At 35.3% G+C, this 16,443-nt stretch overlaps 1 protein-coding gene across 2 annotated transcripts; it reads right to left on the reverse strand.

Moving 5' to 3' along the window:
- Positions 1–1,282: 1,282 nt before the first annotated feature.
- On the reverse strand, positions 1,283–5,551 carry LOC133303527 (ABC transporter F family member 1). 2 transcript variants are annotated; one of them, XM_061503444.1, is made up of 6 exons: positions 5,209–5,338; positions 4,391–4,527; positions 4,203–4,276; positions 3,901–4,111; positions 3,575–3,809; positions 1,283–2,755 (listed from the first exon to the last, which is right to left on the reverse strand). In XM_061503444.1, the coding sequence occupies exons 2-6, from the start codon at positions 4,463–4,465 to the stop codon at positions 1,698–1,700; spliced, it is 1,653 nt and encodes a 550-aa protein (XP_061359428.1). In that variant the 5' UTR covers positions 4,466–4,527; positions 5,209–5,338; the 3' UTR covers positions 1,283–1,697. The 2 variants fall into 2 exon arrangements, with proteins under 2 accessions (XP_061359428.1, XP_061359426.1); XM_061503442.1 differs by lacking the exon at positions 4,391–4,527 and having other exon boundaries at positions 5,209–5,551.
- Between the last annotated feature and the right edge of the window lie 10,892 nt (positions 5,552–16,443).

The raw sequence follows: 16,443 nt of genomic DNA on the forward strand, positions 1-16,443 counted from the left end.
TTTACTCACCATTAATATAGGGGTTAATTAAAAGCCATAAGAAACCAAATACTCATCACTTAAATATTTTACAACACATTCATCTTATTAGTATAGTAAGATTTTTTATTTTCAGCTTTTAATTCAAATACCATTTACTTTTTTATTCATTTTTTTGAATATTTTCTGTTCTTTATTGCTATAATTTTAACACCATACATTTTTATTCAAATAATTATTTTTTAATAATATTAACGATTAGTAATAATTTTTTTAGCAGATGAATTGCAACGTCTCCAAGCTTTAATGCAAATCCGTGAAGTTATCTGGGATGGCTCTTGTTTTTTTCCCTATGATATTACCCTTGCTTTCAAAATGTTGACCACTTGCATCTTTCCAAGACTGATTTTCAATATAAGCACAAATCTATAGACTATAGCTCTCCGTGGCCGTCTATATTCTAGTGGCTTTGGGATGTTAAAAAATTGCCGACATCTGCCAATTCGTGGGTTACAAATTGTCTTCGTAAAATTCAATCGGGATAGAGACTTTTGTTTTATTTAATTTCTCTCTACACGCTGTAAACAAATCAAATGTTAACTACGAAAAAAAAAATAAAAAATCAAATGTTATTTATGATTGGTCGTTCTTACATCGCTTTTCAATTGAGATTCTTTTGAAATATTATTTTTGTTGCTTAGGCTGACATTGCACATGTTATTCCATCCAAAATCCTTTTTTTGGGGGGGCGATAGAATATATTAAAAAAAAAACTCCTAGAATCCGGATGTTATTGTTTCATGAATAATGTAATTTAGTAAGTTACAAATGGTGTAGAAACAATGATCCATGCCATGCTATGCCTCAAGATTTTGTGATGTTATTACGGAGCATTCAATTAAGAAATGCAATACATGAATAAGATGGGAAGCGCTAGCTATTTCTTTCATGTACCAATAAACAAAAAACCTCATACGAGTTTCCATTTCTTTGATGTCCTGCTACAAAGATTACACAAATTCTTCACTTGCTTCTTTCGACTGGATTCTTATTTTTTCTTTTTTGCGCACTCATTTTGAACAAATACCACTCTGCCAAGCCAACCACTCAAGGTCTATGCCTGTGTCACTCGCTTATTTGCCTAACAATTTAGGGTGATCCATCGACTACAATCTCTCTTAAAAAATGGGGTGTACGCGTAATTTTACCCTTCAACACAAAAAACAAGGAATCAATAAGGTCATAGAGAAGGAAAGTTAGGTTTACTGACGATGAACTAATAGGAAGAGTGCAATCAGGAAACTAATAGTAATTACTAATATCATAGATATAATACTCTGGGTACAACATTTATAAGAATAAGCTTCGTTCGTAGATTCAAATAGGGATCACATCTACCTCAAGGTGATATCCCATTATCCATCATGCTGGTCAACAACCAAGCAATTAAATGATAAGCACAACAAATAATAATTAAAAAAAAAAAATATTACCAGAGTCTAACGGGGTTGAAAGACATCTCGGGGGTGAAAGACATCTCGGCTCAAACAAAAATCATAACAAGCTTCTATGCACCGATTCTGCCATCGAACTCAACAATCATCACCGTTGAGAGAAATCCAGCTCAAACGGTAGCACCTACCTATATATTATTGTAAGTACTAGATCCTTATATAGTGATTGATATATCGGACAACAGCCAATTCCCATTATCTGTTTCAGTCAGATAAACCCGCCTTCGACTTGAGATGCGCCTTGAATTCCATAATGTCACCTTCCCATCTGGTCACAGCTTGATCAGCACAAACCCATATCTCATGGGCCACCTGATTTATGAGCCTAAAATCATGGCTAACAAGCACCAAACCACCGTCCCATTCATTCAATGCCTCAGCCAATGAGTCAATAGTCTCAATATCCAAATGATTAGTTGGCTCATCCAAAAGTAGCAATTGAGGTTGCCTCCACGCTAACCAAGCAAATATCACACGGCTCCTCTGCCCATCAGACAAGTTCTTCATAGGCATCACCTGGGCTTTACCTGACAGCCCAAACTTCCCAACAGCTGCCCTCATCTTCTCTTCTTCAATACCAGGGTATTCTCTCATCATATACTGGAGAGCAGACACTTCCATGTCTAGCTTTTCAGCCAGATGCTGGTGATATTGTGCAATTCGAAGATGATTATGACGTCGGACCATGCCATCAGTAGGCATCAATTCACCTGTCATTAGCTTCAGTAATGTACTCTTCCCAGCACCATTTGGTCCAACTAATGCAATCCTAGAGTCTAAATCAACCCCAAAGTCAAGGCTCTTGTAGATAAGATTATCAGGAGTGTAACCAAATGCCACCTCAACAAACTGGAGTACAGGAGGGGGAAGTTTTCCCACATCAGTAAAACGGAATACCAAAACTTTGTCTCTGACCACCTTCTCCGCAAGTCCACCTCGTTCCATTTTTGCCAGTGTTTTCTCTTTACTCTGTGCTTGGCGAGCTAGCTTTGCTGAACCATGGCCAAACCGGGCAATATATTCCTTCATTGAGGCAATCTGCTCCTGCTCCCACTTGTACTGCTTCATCTGGTTCTCCTCCAACTCAGAACGTGTCTGAACATATTGATCATAGTTACCAGTGTACAGCTTCAGTATTTTGTTTTGCATGTGGATAATATTTGTGCAGACACCATTAAGGAAGTCCTGAGAATGTGAAACCACCACCAGAATACGGTCAAACTTCTTCAAACTCTCCTCCAGCCACACACAAGCCTCCAAATCTGCAAGCATATAAAAAAAATTGATATATGTCCAAATTATTCCAGGAAAAAAAAAAGTGAGGAGACGTGCACAGGAATTTTCAAAAAAAATTATTATTATAATAATAAAAGAACAAAATGCAGATGTCAACTAAAACATACAAAACAACAAATGGAATTCAATTGAAAGTATGACAAGTAACACGACAAATTCCCTGAGTAAATATTGCATCAGTTGCAGGAGAAGAAACGCGCACAACAAACAAGAAAATGATAAATAATGCACATAACAAACACGAGGGGGGGGGGGGGGGGGTTGAGATATTTACCATAAAATGATATTACAAGACAGCATAAGGCATATATACAAGGGCAGGGAAGACATTGACTCAGTTGCACTAGAAGAATCGAGCACAACATAAAACAAAATGATAAGTAGTGCGCGTAACAGACACAAGGGAGGGTTGATACTTTCCATAACATGATATAACAAGACAAAGCATAAGGTACATATAACAAGAAGATCAAAATGATTGGGTCTGGTTTTAACAATCACATATCAAACATGTTCATATGAAGCATCTAATACAATCTGGAAGTAACCCCCACCCCCAAGGGAAATTTCCAGAGTTCTACCCAATGGTTAAAAAGGATTCAATAATGATCATTGCTTTTATTTGAAACATAAACAACTATACAAAGCATCAACAGAACCTTCAATCAATATCAAGTGATCCAACAAAGATAACAATCGCAACCAATTTAGCGCATAAAACATGACAAGGTGATAAAAACTATTCAGACAAATAAGAGGGATTCTTTTCAAGGCATAGAGGATACCAAGGTGATTGGTTGGTTCATCAAGTAGAAGAATGGTTGGATTCATAAACAGAGCTCGTGCTAATGCTATTCTCATTCTCCAGCCACCAGAAAAATCACGTGTCTTCTTTGCCTGCATCTGCTTGTCGAAACCAAGACCATGTAAGATTTCAGCAGCACGCTTTTCTGCAGTTGCTGCATCTAGGGCTTCTAGTCGTTCATATATAAGATCAAGGGATTGACCACCTCCATCATCCTGGAACCAAAATTACTCAAAAGTTAGCAAGACATCCAAAAACATAAAACAAAAGGAGTAAAAAATCATATGCTTAATTACTTAAACAAACCTGGGCTGCCAAAGCTTCAACTTCCTTCTCCAATCTCAATCTTTCCTCATCACAGCTTACGACTGCCTCTAATGCAGACATGTCAGAGGCTTCAATTTCCCTGCTAAGGTGATAAATATCCATGTGGTCAGGAATTGGAAGTTCACGGCAACCTATTGCCGTGAGCAGAGTAGATTTTCCACAGCCATTTAACCCAAGTAAACCATAACGTCTGAAAAAAAAAAATCAAAGCAACATATCAGTAAAATTCCAGGCGTAATTTAAAGTATCCTGTTTGGGCCAATTGAGTACGGACAACAAACCTTCCATAATTTAGCTCCAATTCTGAATCAACTATGAGATCATGTCCATGGAAGGTAACTGAAAGAGACTCTATCTGTAATAAAAACACAAGCAAATGCATCAATACAAACACCATTTTCGGCATTATTAGTTATAATTTATATGGCAGAAATGTCCTTTTACAACACAATATTACGATATTACCCACCTCCAAAGAATCTGTAATAGATGAGTATTTGGTTACATTCACACAGGAGAACCAAGTTATTGAGCTTGGCAACATGGTAGAATGCCCATGCTACAGACCCAGATGCTCGGCTAGGAACTCAAATACGTGCACCCATGCTAGCAACAATAAGCTAGAAGTAAGACTCATAAAACCGGGGAATTTCTACCACATTTTAGAAAACTTGTACATTATCAAGCTTGAGAAAATCTGGATTAATGATTCCTGAAAGATCTAGACAGATTATCCCCTACTTTCTTATCAAATCAGGGACCCACCTGATTTACGTACACAAGCAAGCCAGTAGTTTCAACTGAAAAACCAAAGCAGAAACTGAAATTCTCTTAAAAGGGCAAAAGGGAAAATCATAAATCCAAATATTATGCTGTTTGGCAACATATTTTCAGTACTTAACACTCCATTTTAAAATAAATCTAGCTCGAACTAAACATATTTACATCTTTTAATAATATATTAACGGAACAAGCAGCACAAAAAAATGGCTGATGGGCTGTTTCCTAGTTGCTGAGAGAAATGCTACTGAATGTTTTATGTCCCAGTTTTCAATCTCTAACACGAAAAACGAGACCGAAAAAACGGTAGAGATAAAAATAAGAAGTCCACACTCTTTAGGTATGCATGACATAGATTCATTCCATGGAAAAACTGATATCAGGTTAATCTACCCTCTTATACTCCTATTTTCAGGTTAATTGTTTCCTTTTGCTGAACACGAAAAGAGAAATACAAATCAGGAATAAGATCAAAAAATTAATGGATGAGTTAGTACTGTTACTGACCCGAATATCTCTGGAAAGAGGATGGGAGCAGAGGACGCCGGTGCAGGTCCGATCCGAAATCTGAATATCGGAGATTCCATCGGCGACCTTATCGACGCTCTTATCGACGGCTTTGGAAGAAGCTGAAGCCTTGCCTCCTCTCTTAGCGGCGGCGGCGGCCTTCTTCTGTGCAGCCTTCTTCTTGCTTGCGTCGGAAACCATCTTCAATCGGAAAGGAGAGAAGGAGATAGATCGATCTACTCTTGGTCCCTCGTAGCTACGGTTTCTTCGTAGAAGAATTGAATCGAAGATGAACCCGAAGGAGGACTTAGGGTTCGAGGTTTGAGTTTGAAGGAGGTAGATGGTAATTGCTTCAGTTTGGTGTTATATATATAGAAAGAGTGTGTGTGTGTGTGTGTGTGTGTTGTGTGTTGTGTGTTGTGGGCTTCGGTTACGTATTGGACTGAGACGGTGAAAAAGGTTAAGTCAACAATAATTTTGTGGTGGCCTCACTACACGACAATGTTTGGTGGGGTGAGGTGTCTCTGATTTTTTATAGCACGAGTAGATATTTGAACTTGGGCCTATGCTCAACTTCTTGTTGGGCCTACAACTATGGCAAAGGCCTATACTTAATGGACTTGAGCAAGGATTTGCCCAAAGACAGTAACAGTTTTCTAGTTCATCATAAATGGCCAAGATGTTTATCATAAATTTCTATGATTTTGGAAAAGATCTAGTTTCTGTTGTATATTTCCTTCTTTAGTCCATTTTCTTATGAAAATATTCCAAACTTTCCTTTCAAATTTTTTTTTTTTAAAAAAAAATTTGATTTCTATGCTTGATTTTCCATCTACTGTTAGATAATTTAAGAAAGACTAAGTACTTAATTTTGACCTGTAAAAATTAAATAAGTAAAAGTAAATTTCTGGCCCAATTTTTAAAATAATTATGAAGGCCTAAAGTAGTTCTTTGTCATGGTCAAATAAATTCCTGATTCAATATACTTTTTTATGGCCTGTTTGGAGCTTATCTCTTGTTTGGTGGGTGAATAGGATATGATTAGCTTATTTTATTGTCTCATTTTATCTTATCCAATACATGATTTCTTATCATATAGGGAGAGTTGGGTTAGGATTCAACAGGATAGGATACCAATATTGGATACCCAATATATCACCACGTTACCCAATATATCTCTACGCTACTCAATATATTTGTATTTATTGCATTATATTTTGTTTTTTTTTTCTCCTTTCTCCTTCTACATAATCTTATCAGATTGCTAATCAGGTGCTTATCAAACAGAGGACATGATATCGGCTTATGAGCCCCATATCATATCCTACCCTTATCAACACCATATTATATCCTACTTTTATCCTATCTTGTCCACCAAACGAGCCCGTAGTCACTTATTATAAAACTCACAGTTTTTCAGTCTCCTATACTTCTATATAAAGAGTTGATTCTCATTTACTCCAACAATCCAAAAAATCATATACTCAGACTTAATAACTAGTAAAGAGTTTGTATGTTTAGTTAAATTTTTTCTCACGAGACAACTCTTGATTGTTTTACAAAATTTGACTTAATTGCTCGTGAGGTTGATGCACTAAACTTCATTGCCTTTGTAGTTAAATTTTTTATTTTAATTGTTTACTATTTCATACTTTTGTAGTTCATTTTTTTATTTTTTATTTTACTTTACATATTAATAAATTAGGATTTTGTTAACTATGTTATGTGCTTGTTTTTTTAAAAAAAAAACTCCAAAACTCCAAAATGGATAAAAATAAATACCAAAAATATAATATATATATATATATATATATATTTATCTTTAAATTATTAGGTTACTTTGGTTTTATTTATTTAACTGATTCTCTTTATTTATTTTAACTAATTAAATTAACCAACTCATACTTATCTTCTAAAAAATATATGGCTTTAATTATTTTTGGAATAAACAAGAGCACAAATTAAGTCAAACTAAAAACTTTCATAATTTTTGCCTTTGATTTTATTTTAATTTTACTAATTTGTAAATATGTTAGTTCATTTTTATTTTTATTTATTTTCTAATCTCTTTTTAAATATTAAGATATAGCCTTGTTATTGTTATTCTTTAATTTGTGGGCTAAATCAATTAATTTGCACAACTAATTTCATGGTAATTGAAGAAGAAAGTAAGAACCAATTCAACTCAAAAACTTAAGTTGTTGGATAGACTACATTAATGATTTTATATTTTTTTAACACACTCCTTCACATGAGAGTCCATTGGACTTGAAGGGTGAATAATGCTCAGACTCGTCACAATATTTAATTAATTATGAATTAATTAAATGGGGAGTAGTGAGAATCAAACATGTGACACTAGATTTGATACCTTCACCAATTCAACTTAAAAGGTTAAATGGTTGGATAAACCTATATTAATGGTTTTATATTTCAAAAAGAACCTGTGTAGAAAGTACTATGGAATTACGTTTCTATCTTTCTATATGCATAATTAACTCACAAACACAATTGATTTTTTTTTTTTGCAAACTGGAATTAATACTAGTTTATGAGTTTTCTAACTTTTTTCCTATCCATGCTAACTCACAACTTGGGCTATTATCTCTTGCACATGGCATCTTCTTGGTTATTTTTGAATACCTCTTTCGTATGGTAGCCACCGAAGTCACAAAAAATGAAACCAAACGACTTGCTATGAGTTTAAAGATACAAATGAACCTCTACTTTGGCATATGTGGATCCCGACACCCAAAGTTTCAATAAAAAATGAATCTTTGTAATAAGATTTCGTTTTAAAAAAAAAAATATTTGCCTGTTTAGTTAATCATAATTATGAAGACTTTCCATTTATTTAGTATAGAAGCAAATTTAAAAACTTTTGTAGGGGCCATCTTCATAATTGTGTTTGCTTTGTATCTTCTAACTTCGAAGAAAAAAATCATGTATGCCCTACAAATTCAATGACCTAAACCGATATGTATGCAAGGACTTCGTTTGCCATGGCCCATAATATGATGTAAAACAAAAGGTAACACTCAATTTTCGAAATTGCTCGTTCGATACCCATTCAATTTAATAGATAGCACAGCTTTTCCTCCCAATTGAACCCACAATTAATCGCATATCCTTTTTCAATTATTTAAAGACTAATTATAACTAACCACCTTTGAGATTCTATGTTTGTTAAATAATATAATAAAACTTTTGACTAATGATTCTTGTCGGTAATTGTCATATTCAGCCATCAATTGTGTTTCTTCAATAATCAATTATTCAATAGGAAGAGTTGAAGAATAAGAAGATAATTTGTCACAGTGCTTTTGCTTTATACACAAAAGGAGGGAATGTAGAGCAGAAAGTTTGACAGAGTGATTGTTTCATTTGCATATAACATCACAATGAACATTGTTTGCCAACGAGGCATCAACTAGCTTAACAAATCCTTGTAAACCCCCCAACCATTCCTTCTCAAAATTTAAGACTGAAAAGGAATAATTTTAAGGTCCAATAGTATTAGCCAATATGAAGCGGTGGCATTATGTTAGTTAGTAGTAAACTGTGAAACACGGACTCGTTTTTTTGTTGAATTGTGCGTGTCGGACACGTGTCTGATATGGACACGCTCCGACATGCTCCGATACGCGGTTAATATTTTGGGACACGTGGTCAATTATCCGACACGCGGTCAACTTTTTCCGACACGTGGTCAACGCTCGGACACGTTTTTTTTTTTTAGTCTTAATTTTATTTTATTAACTAAAAATAAAAAAAATCATTTATAAATCAATTTTTTCTGTTATGAAATTTGACATGAAAATTAACAAGATACAAAAAATTATTTTTGTTTATATCTATGTTATGAAATTTGAATATTTGATTGGTTATATAACTTATTATGGACTGTTATATCTATTAAATATAAATTATATTATATATATTAAAAAAATTATTTAATATCAAAACGTGTCCCAACATGTCGAAATATGTCATTTTTTAAAATTAACATGTCGTGTCGTGTCGTGCCGTGTCCTGTGTCAGTGTCCGTGCATCATAAGTAGTAAAGTTAGTTTTCTGCTATAGTTAGAAGTTATTTTTCTATTATTTTTCATATCAGATTTCCTTTGTTATATAAGGTTCTGTAATGTACTATTCTCAATAATTCAATGATAGTATTCAATTCTCAAGAATCTATGATGGTATCAGAGCTCAATTAGAGCTCTGGTATTCTGCAAATTTATTTCTCTTCTTTTTTCTTTCTCTTCTTTATCTTATCACTGTAAACACGGCCAACCCAAATCCAATTCTTCCAGAATTCATAATCAATCCTTCCAATCAATACTACCTACATCCAAATGAAAACCCATCACTGGTATTAGTATCTTCTCCTCTTAATGGGAGAAACTATCACATCTGGGTTCGAGGAATGAAAATGGCATTAAAGTTTAAAAATAAGCTGGCGATTGTTAATGGCAGCTTGACGATACCTGATGAGGAAGATCCATTGTTTTTAGCATGGGACAGATGCAACACAATGGTTCTTTCTTGATTCATAAGTCAATTGATGATTCAAATAGCCCAATTTGTATTATGGATGGATAAGGCTATTGATGTTTGGAATAATCTCAAAGAAAGATTTTCTCAGAATGATATATTCAGAATCTCTGACTTGCAAGATGATGTTGCCAAGTTCAACAAGGAGATCAAACAGTATCAGAATACTTCACACATCTCAAAACTATAGGGGATGAGCTTGAGAGCTTACAACCAATTCCAGCATATGTCTATAGGGCATTTAATTAAGGGAAGGAGATTAGAGAACATGATTATGTCATCAGATTCCTCAAGGGACTAAACAAGCAATTTGATCATGTTAAAACACATGTAATGCTACTGGAACCACTCCCAAATATTAACAAAACCTTTTCTTTGATAGTGCAGCAATAAAGGAGACTGAATCTTGGAGTTAATTCAAACGAACTAGTTGAAAATCAAGTTGTCATCAATATGGCTAAACAACAAAAACATTTATTCCGTTATCGTGGTGAACGATTCAATGGTGAAAGATTCAATGGAGGACGTGGACGTGGAAACAAATTCTTTGTCCGTTGCAAACACACAAATCATACAGTGGATACCTACTATATTAAGCATGGTTTTCCACCAGGATATCGCTCAGCTAAAGGATCACATGTTGCTAATATGGTAAATCAAGAATCTCAAGATGTAAATACAAGTATCATTGAAAATCAAGATCAGTCTTCAGATATAAAGATCACAAGAAATCAGTATCAAGAATTGATGGATCTACCTAAAAGATCCAAGGAAGGAGAACATTATGGCCACATGGTACAAGCCTCCGCACTTAACGCGAAAATTAAACCAGGTAACATGATCAAAGGATGGGTTCTAGATTCAGGTGCAACAAATCATATAACTTGTTCTTTGTCTAACCTTTCATCTGCCCATAAAATTGAACCTATACCAATTTCTTTCCCAAATGGTACATGAATTTGTGCTAATCAACCAAGTTCTGTACATATATCACCAAATCTTGTTTTACATAATGTCCTTTATGTGCCTATCTTTCATGTAAACTTTATCTCAATTACAAAGCTAATTCGTGATTGTAATTGTGATGTTACATTTCATGAATTAACATATTCTATTTTTCAGAAATCATCCAAGAAGATGATTGGTTCAACTAGGCTATTCAATGGTTTATATGTGCTTCAAGATAATGGAAATTCTGCTAAGGACAGTTCGTGCAACAATCTGAAAACTGATGAATCAAAACTATGGCACTATAGACTTGCTCATCCCTCACATTCTGTAATAAAAACCTTAGCTTCAACATTTCCCTTTGTTTCTTGTAATGATATATCTCCTTGTGATATCTGCCATCTTTCAAAACAGAAAAGACTCCCATATAATTCCAGTTATACTCAAACCAATAAATCATTTGATTTGATACATGTTGATATCTGGGGACCTTTCTCTATTGTTTCTATTCATGGGCATCGTTATTTTTTTACCATTGTAGATGACTATAGAAGATTTACATGGTGGCTTTAATGAAAAATAAAGGAGAGACTCGACAGTTTCTGCAACATTTTGTTCAAATGGTTCAAAACCAATTTCACACTTCTATTAAAACAGTAAGAAATGACAATGGTAAAGAGTTTATCATGAATGAATTTTTCTGTAATAAGAGCATTATACATCAAAGATCATGTGTAGAATGCCCTCAACAAAATGGAAGGGTGAAAAGGAAACACCAGCATATTTTAAACACTGCCCGCTTTCTATTTTTCCAAGCCCAATTGCCCACTAGCCTATGGTGTTATGCTATTACTCATGTTGTACATCTCATAAACAAAATGCCTACACCCACCATAAACAACAAAACCCCATATGATCTTCTTTACAATCAACCTCCTATACTAATTGATCTTAAAGTATTTGATGTTTAGCCTATGCTACTACCTTACCAAGTCTTAGAAACAAATTTTCTCCTAGAGCACAAAAATGTATTTTCCTTGGATACAAAGCCAATACTAAAGGTTATCTGTTATTTGACATAAATACCATAACCATTTTCATCTCCCGTAATGTGATATTATATGAAACTCATTTCCCACTCAAAAATGATATTCCAAATCTTTCACCACCTAATGTCCAAACATCTGAAAAATTATATAACCCTCCTACCTATCCTCATTTACCAATTTCTAGAATACAAAAAAATCAAACCTCAACCAACACTGATACAAAAATTGACTCAACCAATAATCAAATGCAATCTGCAACCAGCATACAATCCTCACCTGTTCTTCACAGATTGTAACATCTCGTGTGAACCCGGTGTATTAAACATACATATGGCAGTGGCTCAACTAATTAAATGAGGAAGCTAACTTTTTCTTTTCAGTTATAACATCATTATTATTAACCAAGTTGATTACTTAATCCTTTTACAAAATAATGTCTCTATGTAAATTGCAATAAAGAACTAACTGAATAACCTCATATATAGATGTGTATCTAATCACGGAACTACAACACGTAGTCCGGACAATAATCCTGATACATTATACAGCTCAAGTTTAAATAAACATAGTCAAGTCAATGTGGCATGGACAACCCCTATGCTCACCAAATAAGGCAACAAAGCCCAACATAGTCTCAGCTCAAATAACAATATAATGGACTAAAACATAATCACTAAACATGCATATCAGTAGTCAACATGCACAATTCAACTCATCTCCGGCTTCCTGCCGCCCGAGGTCTCAAGTCTCGAGGTACTTGAACCTGAAAATGTGCCCCAAACGTAGGGTGAGATCTCTAAAAAAAATCTCAGTAAGACAAGGGGTCCTCAAGGATCTCTCCATCCCAAGCTCACTTACATGTGCAATATAAGTTCAAAAGCAATATAACAGTATAAGTTCCAAAATATGTGCAATGCATCATATAATCATGTCATGTGTGTCAGAATCCTACTGGCCAGAGAATAAACATGCAGGATTTACATACGTCTACAACCTACAGTACAAGGAACACCGTTTGTACCTCACCCACAGAATCACTATCTTGTATGACGCTACATACTCAGGCTTACCGTCTAGGTGGAACACCACATACATATCATAAGGCACTTGCACTTAACAGCTCAATAGCATTTCCATAAACATTATTTTATGAAAACACATCATGCATATAAACCATCCCTCAATGAGGTATGCTGGAACCAACAATGGGCAAAACCGAGGACACGAAAGCTTACCTCTTAAGCTAACGATCCTAAGTCAAAGGTCCACACCAGCCCAAGGTCCACAAACAACTCAATCACAATCTGTTTAGACCAACAATCATATCAACATTCATAATCTAATAGTTCATGACATAACAACAATGTTTCCTTTTTCGTTTCATGCCATTAGGCTTCTCTCAAAGCCATAAGCCTTAATCTAAGTGATTCTGACTTAGTTCGATAACTACAAAGGTTCACATTAACCAATCATGGGTCCATAAACCCAATATACAATTTTGTATGAACAGAACAGTGCACCACTCGCACTTTCCAAGAATATCTGGATATTTGTCGGGGGCATATCCGGATATCCATATCCGGATATTCATATCCGGATTCGCGACAGAATGCAGTTTCTGCATTTCGCGAGATATCCCTTCCAAGGTTCCTTTTTTAACACTCATACACGTTAAAGCATGCATTTTTACACTCCTTTAGGTCAGTGTTCATGTTGGTTACTTAACATAATCATTTTTACATGCCAAGACTCAACTTTTATCAAAGAAACTCATGACCAAAGGTTCAAGGACATACCCTAAAGCTCAAAACAGAAAAGATGGGTGCTCTTGGAGCTCTCTATGCAGCTCCCATGGTTCTGACTTCAAGGACCACGAAAATGAGCATCAAGGTTAGTCTTTTACTTCACAAGGTAGCTCCTTGAAGCTCCAAATGCCAAGACAATGGCTCCCACAACTCACACCAAGAAATCAGCCCCCAACCCTCACTCAAAAATGACACTCAACATAGAAATGCACCTCCAACTTCTCAAGATTTGGATACACTCATACATGGAGTTTTTGTGGATAAACCAAGAGGAAAGGTGGCCTCTTGGAGGTTCAATGGAGAGGGAAGAAGATGGCAATGAGGCTGATCAGAGTTTCAGAAAATGGAAGCACGTAGGAGACACAATATGACCTAGGGTTATGTGTCAATTGCTATTTATAGTCTCATTAAGTTTTAATCACCCTATATTAGCACTAATAACTATGTTAATCATTTTAATCCCAAACTTTAGATTCTGGACCTAGCTATTTTTCTAAAATTTGTCATATTTTTATTATAATTTTCGCAGCACTTTGCCGGTACGCGCTTTTACGTAGCCGGTATCAATCCTGCTTCCAGTTCTCATTATTTCGACCCCAAAACTTGACATACCAGTCCTAAATATTATTCTAGGAATATTCACATACTTATTATAATTTTCTGGGATACTTATCGGTACGCACTTATACCGTGGAGCAGAATCGGTATCTGCATTTTTCGTCAGAAAACGACTTTCAACATTTTAATCACTTATCATAATTATTTAAGCCCCCTCATAATTATTCAAGGTCAATTATGGAATTTATCTCTTAAATCATAATTAATCTAATTAAATTCCTAATTTAACGGTGCAGGTTCTTATATTCACCCCACCTTTTAAGAATTTTGTCCGCAAAATTAGAAACATACCTGTCCCGAAACTCGGGGTACTGTCGGAGAAGCTCGTCCTCTCGCTCCCACGTACACTCCTCAGGAGTTCTTCCTTCCCATTGCACCTTGACCATGTGAATGACTTGTTAGTATATGGATGTCCTAGAGACAATCTTTTGATTAGATTAGGACATATGTGGACCTTTTTATATTGTCGCAAATAAATAAAAACACTCTTTATCCTGTTTCATATTTTGTCTCAATATTATTGTTAATATTTTATATGAGTAACTGGATAAACCCCTTGGAATAAAATAGGTATCTCTTGAGTATCTGTGATGAGATCACAATAATGAGGATTCAAGGATACTGAACGTTTATTCCTAATTTTATGTTCCTAGTCTAGAGACACTGAGAATGGGGATCAGTGATCTCGGGTAAGACTAGCACGACTTATCTACTTGTATACGGATACAAGGTAAAAGACCTCATGTGCTACAGATATGGAGATGTCTTAGCTAAAGTCGTGGGTGGACCTATAAAGGTATAGCTCGCACTGAATAGACCCACAAAGAGACTCTATGAGGAAATCTCACAGATAGTGTCATTAAAGTTGTCTCTTTATATTTGGGTATGTCTTTTCTTAGACCAGAAGATATTACCTAGACTGTGTTCTAGAAGGCATGCTTTGATTGTATACCTCATCTGCCTGAAACATGGAGACTCATAGGTACACTATTGGGCATGTCTTGAAAGAGCACAGGGCTAGGGTGATAAGCTGAAGGAATTCGTCAAATCTCTGTGAGAGAGTAGGTTATCTGTAAACCGGAGAAATCGGGATGACATTTACAGGGACTCGGGAATCTATGCATAGTAAAAGAGATCATGAGATGATCTGCCTTTAAAGTCAGTAAATTGAAGATTCTCTATTTCGAATAAAGCTTACCCTAAACCGCAAGGGTTGATACGTTTCCTTACCCTAAGTTAAATGGGAAGGTAACTGAGACGAAAGGAAATATATACGGAAACCAAATATGTGTAATAGGATGATCAAGTCATTAGTCTAACTAGCTCTGGAGCAACAAAGCATTGCTAGTGCTCTGTGTTGTCATTAAATGAGTCGTGGGCTTGTTGGCCCCGAGCCGATTTATGTCAATGACTATGTTGGACCTATGGGTCACACACTAACACCTTATTGTCATGATGATCTAGCATTAAAGATATTGGGCCTAATAATGGTTGTTAGCCCAAGAAGAAGTTTGGAAGCCCACCTAAAGGGAAAAGGGCACGTGGATCATGTAATGGGCTTGGATGGTCCAAGACATTACTAATTAATTTAATTGGTTAAATTAATTATAAAATATTTAAATTTTGAATTTTGAATTTGAATTTTGAATTTGAATTTGAATTTTGAAATTTGAATTTGAATTTGAATTTTGAATTTGAATTTAGAATTTAAATGTTTGAACGTTTGAATTTAAATGTTTGAATTCGAATTTAAATTGGCTGTGAAAAGTTGTTTCATAACAAAAGGATAAGATGAGATCTTGTTGGAACAAATCCCTTGTATCAAGAGTAGATCTTTGGAGATCATCCAAGACTGAATGGGGCGCCACCTTTGGTTGGATATGAGTGTCATCTTGTCAATCAAAAAAGTTTCAATCAGATTTGGTTGTTGAGAGAATCAGTGAGCTAGTTGGTTCAAACTTGAATGCAACTGCTTAACGTATCTGGACCCCTTGTGGGGATGAATGGTGCACATAGATAGGATGGTCATATGATGACCATTAAGTCAGAATCTTGACTAGATAAAGACCTAGTCTCATGAGGATTCAAAGAGGAGGTTATTAGGAATTTTGAATTGCAACAACTCCACCTTTATCTCCTCTTGTTGTGCGCCACTTTTAATGTGATTTGAAGTGAAAAATCTGGATGAATTCTCTCATTCCCTCACTCTCTTGTGCGCCAACTTGGGTAGGTTCTCCTTGGGGTTTTCACAAAAACTCCTA

Source organism: Gastrolobium bilobum, unplaced genomic scaffold (genome assembly GCF_033153095.1).
Source record: "Gastrolobium bilobum isolate Gb01-03AN ecotype WA unplaced genomic scaffold, APGP_CSIRO_Gbil_v1 utg10809, whole genome shotgun sequence".
In the NCBI taxonomy this organism is placed as follows: Eukaryota; Viridiplantae; Streptophyta; class Magnoliopsida; order Fabales; family Fabaceae; genus Gastrolobium; species Gastrolobium bilobum.

Excerpts from the sequence above, each read along its gene's own strand:
- LOC133303527 (XM_061503442.1), bottom strand. The coding sequence starts at position 5,409 with ATGGTTTCCGACGCAAGCAAGAAGAAGGCTGCACAGAAGAAGGCCGCC. Across the intron at positions 4,277-5,208 it reads CTCTTTCCAGAGATATTCGG|ATAGAGTCTCTTTCAGTTAC; the intron begins GTCAGTAACAGT and ends TTTTTATTACAG. Across the intron at positions 2,756-3,574 it reads TGAACCAACCAATCACCTTG|ATTTGGAGGCTTGTGTGTGG; the intron begins GTATCCTCTATG and ends ATATGCTTGCAG.